Below are 7,908 nucleotides of genomic sequence, written 5' to 3' on the forward strand. Positions count from 1 at the left end.
TTCTATTCCAGTAGGAGCGGGAACCAACCAGTGATTAGCCGTACTGTGAGAGAGTGCGTGAGCATTAGTTTTCACTGCGAGGATGGGATGTAGTCATCAGCCATGTGTGATGCCTCCAGACGATTAGCCGTGCAGTGACAGCGCATAGGACCATTTTCCCGAGAGGATTGAAAGTAGCCACCGATGATGGTGATGCCCTACATACAGCTTGCCATGGAAAGGAGTAAGAAGGATTGAAGAAAGAGTGAGTAGTGAAGTAGAGTTTCAAGAGGAGCACAGCACCTCCATACGCCTATCTGAAACTTCCACTATTGAATTACATAAGTATTTCTATCCCTTTTTATTTTCTTTTTATTATTAATTTTCGAAAACCCATAAACCAATTTAATCTGCCTAACTGAGATTTACAAGGTGACCATAGCTTGCTTCATACCAACAATCTCTGTGGGATCGACCCTTACTCACGTAAGGTTTATTACTTGGACGACCCAGTACACTTGCTGGTTAGTTGAACGGAGTTGTGAATTCAACTGGTGCCATAATAATGATTTCATACAAGTACAGAAGAATATGGATCACAATTTCGTCCACCATGGAGTTTCTACACTTCATAGATTAAGGTGTGGAGCTCTGCTGTTCTTCATGATTTAATTCAAGTACTATTGTTTCTCTTTCAATTCACGCTTAATTCTTCTCCAAGATATACTCTCGTTCTTAATTCAGTTAGTCAGAATGAAGGGGTGACCCGTGACAATCACCCACTATCTTTGTTACTCGCTTAGCCAAGATCCATGTGCCTGACAACCACAAGCGATCTACATGATGTTCAACGTAGTCATTGGACGACAGCCGGAGTATAATCTCTTGGGTTTCTGATCCATGATGACAATTCATCATATGCTTATTTTCCAAGCTAATTTCACTTGTTTCACTAGTTTTTATGCACTTTCTTGCATTATAAGTAAGTAATTTGGAGTGAAATTGTATGGTTTATTTGAATCAATCAACCACCCTTTAATTGACACAAAATCATGAAGTTTAAGCTAAAATTAAATGGTTTTTAAATGAATTTTAGGCTTTGTGAATTTTGTGATACTTTGATTGGTTATTTTGATTACTTGTAGGTGAAGAAAAAAAAAACAAGAAAGCGTGGCCTAAGAAGCGTGGCCCAAGGAAGAGAAAAGTGTGGCAAAAGCAACAAAGAAGCGTGGCATATCAAGGGAGGAAGTTATAGCGCTCTCCCCAAGAGGACAATGCTCTCCAAGGGAGCACAACAATGAACCAAGGAAGCAAGGCTTGGATGCTGCGCTCTCCTTGAGAGCTGAGCACTATTTTTGAACCAAGAAAGAAGGGGAGAGATATAGTGTTGCGCTCTTCTCAAGAGCATTATCGGGCTCCTCCCAAAAATTAGATTTCTTTTTTATTAATTTTAAATTTTTTATATTTTATTTGAATGTAAATAAGAGTATTTTTTAGTTGATGTTTATATTTTAAATTTTGATGGAGATTAACTTAAAAGTAAAAATTGTCAAGTAGAAAGTCGGTATTGCTGAATTCATATTTTGTTAGCAATGTTTGTTTAATATGACTATAAATCTACTTTTGTGCCTGCAAAATAACTCTACCTACGAAATTAACTGAAAATAGACAAAAATGTAAATAATATATTCTTTACAAAATAAAAAATTAATAATTTTTTATATAAAAAAGTCCTTTATCTCATTGTCTAAAGATAATGTTATTCTCACTTCTGCAACCTAAAATAAGATACCGATATTAAGATACATAGAGGAAAAGATATAAAGTAGGGGGTTACAGGCTCTAACCAACGCGTATCATCTATCGTGGAGAATATATCCTCTCAAATTTTGTTTTTAATTGTTTGATCAAATGTGATTTTTTATTATGCACACTTCAATGGTAAGAGAAGATATATATGTTTTTTTTTTATACAATATCCCGCAACTCAACAAGTCAAGAACTAGTCCATTACATATTTAAATTTTATTTAAAAATTTATTGTTGACCAATGAATTACTACATACATAAGGCAGAATTTGAATCCCTGATACTTAATTAAACGGACAAATAAACTCATTACTTGATCAACCCAAATTGAATGTTGAGATTGACAAAACAATTGAAGAAACATATTGAGAGGATCGTTCCCCCATTCTGCGGTCAAAAGACTTTAAGCATTGGCATAATTAAATAGTAGTTAATAATACCATATAGCATATATTTTTTTAATTGAATTTGTTCTGTTGAATATTACCAAATTAACAAACAAACTAGCATTTGCTTTTTTAACTCACAATTAAGAGAGCCACATTATAACGAAAATCACTTTCTTAAGACTGGATCATTTTATTTTTGGTTGACACCTACGAAACTCAATTGTAATCAAAGAATATTAATGATGTTACAATGGAAACTGGGAAGAATAACAAAAATATTTTAATTACACTTGCCACTAGAGTAAACACTACGTGTACTTTACAACAAAATCTAAACATCCACCAAGCTTGAGCATAATTAAGTTACATGAACCAATTGTCATGGGACTTTTCCAAAACTGACTTGAATTTTATCTGGGTGTTTTCTACGGCTAAATATCGCACTTTGTCGCGAATCTTTGCACAGCCAGTCCCGAGTCCAAACGAAAGTAACGATTGTCCACGGCAATTTCACTAGTCCTTACAATACAGATCAAGGATGCACATTTTTTGCAATATCATATTCTTCAATGCCCTTCAAAAATGATCTGATAGCAAGATGTTCGGAAGCGTATGTCATGAAAGATGCTAATATTATTACCCCGGCAACAATCAAACCTAACCTGTTTACAAATAAGAATCAATAAAAAGAGGAAAACCAAAGATAGACTGAGGGCAATTTATTTTTCATGAATAAAATTAGAATTACAGGACAGAAATGTGGGTAAATAATCCACTTCAAGCTTAATGCAAATTAAAGAAAGCAGCAAACTACAGCACAAACGATAGAAATTGAGAATCCCTTGTCTAGGAATACACACTATCATTTTTGAACAGTTACTAGTCTCCCTTTACTGCAAGAAAAGAACAGCGAAGAAATGCACCTCTTTCTAACGACCACTTCAGTTGAATGTGATAAAAGTGAGAAGAAATGAAAATCATGAGCCACAAAATAAGTAAAAAGATTACTACTTTAGATGGTAATAACCTTACAGTAATGTTCCTCCTTTTATTTCTTAATAATGGTAATGAATGATATATATTACGGGTTTCACATTTCAAGCCTATTGGATGTACGTAATTTATTCAACAAACCAAATAATATAACAGATGTTAGTTTGAGAATTACTCCCTCTGTCCAAAAATACAAGTCACTTTTGGGTTAGACACATCACTTTGTGATGTATCTATGTGTCTAAAAATACATTCTCCAAACTAAGTCATATTCTTATTTCAATTTTGACATTTTATAATTACCTAATAGACAATGATAACGAAAACACAATGGGAACAAAAACTATTTTCAAAAATATAAAGATGGAAGATGAAAACTAACCGAAAAAATAAATTAAAATTCAATAACTAGGCTAGTCATGTTCCTTCCAAATTTAGATTCAGCAGTAAGATATCTTTATTAGTAAATTGTAATGAAAACCTTACCTTAAAAACAAAGCAGTTACCCCAAAAAGAAAAGGCATCGATGGACCAGCAATAGCCAAGATGGTCATCCCTAATCCATAGAACCATGTGGCACCGTCACACGATGACATATGTCGCTGATTGCCTGTGAATATAGATGAGTTCAAATCAATGATAACAATGAAATAGATAAGAATGAGTACCTTGAGGACACAGCTAATCACATGAACGACGATGACAACCCAAAATAAGATTCAGTGCCAAAGAATATACCTTTTCCCAAATCGCCATCAGAAACTTCGGCATGAGATGACGAAGAAGGCAGTCGTGATGCGATGGTCTTTCCCCAGTTAGAAATCAAATGGAGATAACCTCCAAATAATATAATGAAGATTGTGAATGTCCATTCGTACATCAAAAGCAAACCAGTCCATGGAGTCACTTGTCGAGGTACTAACAAGAAAGCTAGTCCAAGAGACACCACTGTAGCCATAAAGCAGACACAGACTGAAATGCCACCCAAGTAAGCAGGAACTTTGTACTGAGCACCATTGAAGAATTGTTTAACATAATAAAAAAAATTAACATATAAGTAAACATACATAAGGATTATAATTGGGCACATCTAAACAAGGACTGGGTTCCTCTTACGTGAGACCATCATGTGACCAATTTATCAGATGAGAAAAACAGATCATGTGGAGCATCCAAATTTTTTATGCCTACTCATAGGGTCCACATGAAAGGCTCAAATGACAGGATCCGAATACCAAAAACTAACACAATAGATTAGAGAAAAAAACTGACCTCATGGGTGGAACTGATGGTTGAAGTAGAAATGCTAATATATGCAACTGATCCACCTGATTTAATTTTATGACAATGGTGTCTGACATGATCAAATAGTGAAGTTCTACAAAAGGAACCAAAGCAACATGGATTCTGCAGAAAGATTCAAGATTCTAAGACTAATCTGAATTCCTAAAGCTAGGAGAGTGGTAACAAACTATGATGACTAACCTTCTGATATGAACGATAGCAACAAAAGAGTACAACACATATTGGAAATAGAAAAAGAAACTTCACAATAAGACTATCTTTAGGATTTTGGCCCCCTCTAGTTCCAGGAAGGGATTCCTCAAGCTTTTCCCTTATGTTCTGCACCATCAATGGCAAAAAAAAAAAGCAAATATTTCAGCATGCTTTTTTCGTAAGAAAAATGATCAAAATGATTAATCTACCTGCCACACATCAACAGGTTTCACAAGCCAAGATGCCCACCAATCCCAAGGCTTGATAGGGCCGAGCGTATAGTGAATCACCCGGAGTTCATTCTCATCTACCATCCACTGAATATATTTGACTGTAATAAGATGGCTATACCAAAAGATGAAATGCAAAGGAACTTAAGCATTTAACTACATATATTTTGATGTGTATGAAATATTCTAGCATCTAATTCGAGCCAAGTGTTAAATATTTAAAATAATAACACATAAGAACCTGAGGTATTCAATTCTTAATAAAAGCATGTTCATCCACCTCTTAAATGCTGTAAAATTCAAAAAAATGAACAAGAATATTTTGAATTGGTCAAAAGCAAGTGTTCCTTACAGACCATACATGCAGGAAACCAAGTTTCTAGCAAGAAGTGAAACAAGATGAAAAATGTCAAGACATGAAGACAAAGGAAAACCTAAGAATTATTAGTGGATCATTATAAAGAATTCCTATATCATTTATTAATATCATTCACTACAATGCATAGCGAATAAAGTGCTGCTTCAGCATTTATTCTAATTTCCATCATTAACTCCAAGACATAGCAAAAGAAATCCCTCTAAACACAATGAAAACTCTTCAGTTATTTTAGTGGAGGCAGTTTCATGTGTTCAAGAAATTTTCGGATTTAAAATTAAATAAAAGAGTTCACATCTTCCTTTAAATTATTCAGACAGGCATTAAATTTTATAATTTCATTTAAAATGATAATATTTTATTCACAAAAATGATAATATTAATCATCAAACAAGTAGACGAGTAGAACTCTTTTAGACCAGTTAGGCTTTGATCCAATAAGGGCAAATGGTGTTTATGTTGTCATCTTATGCAGTAATATTTCACTATTCCTCATTACTTGAAAGGAAAAGTACTATCCTCATTACCTATATTCTAGTACCTTATTAGCCAACATGTAAAGACCTACGTCTGCATTATAAACAGTGGAAAGTCGCTCCATTTCAGGAACTTTTCTATTATTCAATGACTCTGAAGGCATATTTGGCTCAAAAACATGTGCATTAGGAAATTCCGAGTAATACGAATTGAGAAATCCCTGATCTCCTGTACAAATAAAACAACAATTTAAGAAAAATGTTCAACCTAAGGATCAAAGCCACATATATTCTTCGGAGTTCGAAAAAGAAATAATGAAAACAAACAAAACAAAAATCATTGTTTACATTAGCAAAACAAAAAACTTTTACCTCCAGTATAAGATGGCAGAGTATTCACTTTGTTCATCATGTCATTAAAGAGTGAGATAGACGGTTCTACCACCATGACACCTGAATTCATCCTCTCAGAATGCTTCAAGTTACCACAAAATCTTGCACATTTGAAAAGTTCTTCAATATTTTTAACCACAATTGTGTCCGCATCAAGATATACAACTACAATAATGTATCAAACATGCATAAACCTGAGGAGTTTCATCATATTAATATAAATGAAAATTTTACAATAACCTCCATAGTTTGCAAAACCAACACCAATGGGAATATCGACAACAATAACAACAATTATGCTACCTTTCTTGTAGTCAGTCATGTTAAATATTTTTAGCTTTGTATATACACCCCAAAATCTCGATGGACGTATTTTATTTGGATTTGATAGTAAACTAATCTTCTCAACTATCCACCCATCAGCCTACAAAAAATAATCAATTATAAACACCTGATACACCAAACTCCAAATATAAAAACTTAACACATGGACACAGAGAATAAAATTTTTATGCACTCAAAATGTAAGAAAACTTTACTCTCTCCTAATTACAAAAAACTAGAAAACTATATATGTACTCCTTACCTTCACAAATAAATTTCCTTTTAGCAGCTTATAAAAAATATATTAAGAAAGTATTTAAGTTAAAGGACACTAAAAAAATTATATTGTTGAGTGACAGAAATTATACATAAACTATCTCACTATAAACATTGTAGGGCACAATGGTGTATCCATGTAGTCAACCTGAGATAAGGCTTTGTTGTTGTTTGTTTTTGTTGAGTGACAAAAATGTCTTAGTAAATTGTGCAATAATTATTAGAAATTGGAAAGAACTAAATATCTAAGATGAAATATATTATTGGACTGGACAAAAATGTTACAATTAATGTCAAATGAAGCATAATGCAGACATTTAATGTCAAAATTTCGATAGCATCAATCTCGACCATCGTGAGCAGCAATATTTTCCTTCCTCTAATAACAACATAAATGCGAATCGTAGTGAAAGCAAATTATAAAGGATAGTGTTACCTGGAGGAGGTTGCAAGCATAATCAGAGACTCCATCTGAGACCAAAACAACCATGTCCTTCTTGGATCCCGTGTCACGAATCGATTTCCCGAGAACTCGAACGCCAAGCAAAAATTCGTCACCGTACAACAGAGTAGCGTATGCCTCGTTCGTCTTGCGATGTCCATCGGAAGCTCCCAATCGAACGAAGAGTAACAGAATTAACAAACACAACCACAGCGTATTGAGTGCTTTCATGGTAAGACGATTTTCGCTGGTGGCAAAATTCTCTGAGAAAATGTCGAAATACTTTTTTCTCTAAATTTTCTCGAGAAAAAAAAAGGTTTCTCGTCTCTGGAGTTCTTAAGCGAAGTTCAAACGGTTGGAATGAAATTTTCTTCTTTTTGGATGCACTTATTTCTGAACCATTGATTCATATTACGATTTTAAATTAATATTCATTTTTTTATGGACTGTCATTGTAAAAATAATTTTAATGTATATATATTATATACAACAAATGATTTTTCCTTAGATGGAAAGATAACATATTTTTTGCAATTTGTAGAGGGACTGATTTATATTTTGTAATTACTAGAATATTTTGCACATTAAATTAAACAAAATTCATTAGCATGAGAAACGTTACCTATTTCGCATGCCTAGTCTAAATCTAAAAAAAATAAAAAAGTTTACGTAATCAACTCTCATCCTACTTTTTTATATGTTAGAAAAATTTTCGAAAATATAA

The 7,908-nt window shown here is 33.4% G+C and overlaps 1 protein-coding gene across 3 annotated transcripts; it reads right to left on the reverse strand.

Annotated features, from left to right (window-relative positions):
- Positions 1 to 2,347: 2,347 nt before the first annotated feature.
- LOC107465616 (inositol phosphorylceramide glucuronosyltransferase 1) lies at positions 2,348 to 7,556 on the reverse strand. 3 transcript variants are annotated; one of them, XM_052254716.1, is made up of 10 exons: positions 7,179 to 7,556; positions 6,446 to 6,566; positions 6,122 to 6,202; positions 5,801 to 5,978; positions 4,877 to 5,012; positions 4,656 to 4,793; positions 4,443 to 4,577; positions 3,909 to 4,176; positions 3,657 to 3,780; positions 2,348 to 2,839 (listed from the first exon to the last, which is right to left on the reverse strand). In XM_052254716.1, the coding sequence occupies exons 1-10, from the start codon at positions 7,413 to 7,415 to the stop codon at positions 2,710 to 2,712; spliced, it is 1,548 nt and encodes a 515-aa protein (XP_052110676.1). In that variant the 5' UTR covers positions 7,416 to 7,556; the 3' UTR covers positions 2,348 to 2,709. The 3 variants fall into 3 exon arrangements, with proteins under 3 accessions (XP_052110676.1, XP_015940079.1, XP_052110675.1); XM_016084593.3 differs by having other exon boundaries at positions 4,877 to 4,984; positions 5,815 to 5,978; positions 6,122 to 6,307; XM_052254715.1 differs by having other exon boundaries at positions 6,122 to 6,307.
- Between the last annotated feature and the right edge of the window lie 352 nt (positions 7,557 to 7,908).

This window comes from Arachis duranensis, chromosome 9 (genome assembly GCF_000817695.3).
Source record: "Arachis duranensis cultivar V14167 chromosome 9, aradu.V14167.gnm2.J7QH, whole genome shotgun sequence".
Classification (NCBI taxonomy): Eukaryota; Viridiplantae; Streptophyta; class Magnoliopsida; order Fabales; family Fabaceae; genus Arachis; species Arachis duranensis.

Excerpts from the sequence above, each read along its gene's own strand:
- LOC107465616 (XM_052254715.1), bottom strand. The coding sequence starts at position 7,415 with ATGAAAGCACTCAATACGCTGTGGTTGTGTTTGTTAATTCTGTTACTC. Across the intron at positions 6,308-6,445 it reads CATGACTGACTACAAGAAAG|TTGTATATCTTGATGCGGAC; the intron begins GTAGCATAATTG and ends ACATTATTGTAG. Across the intron at positions 4,578-4,655 it reads GCTATCGTTCATATCAGAAG|AATCCATGTTGCTTTGGTTC; the intron begins GTTAGTCATCAT and ends ATCTTTCTGCAG.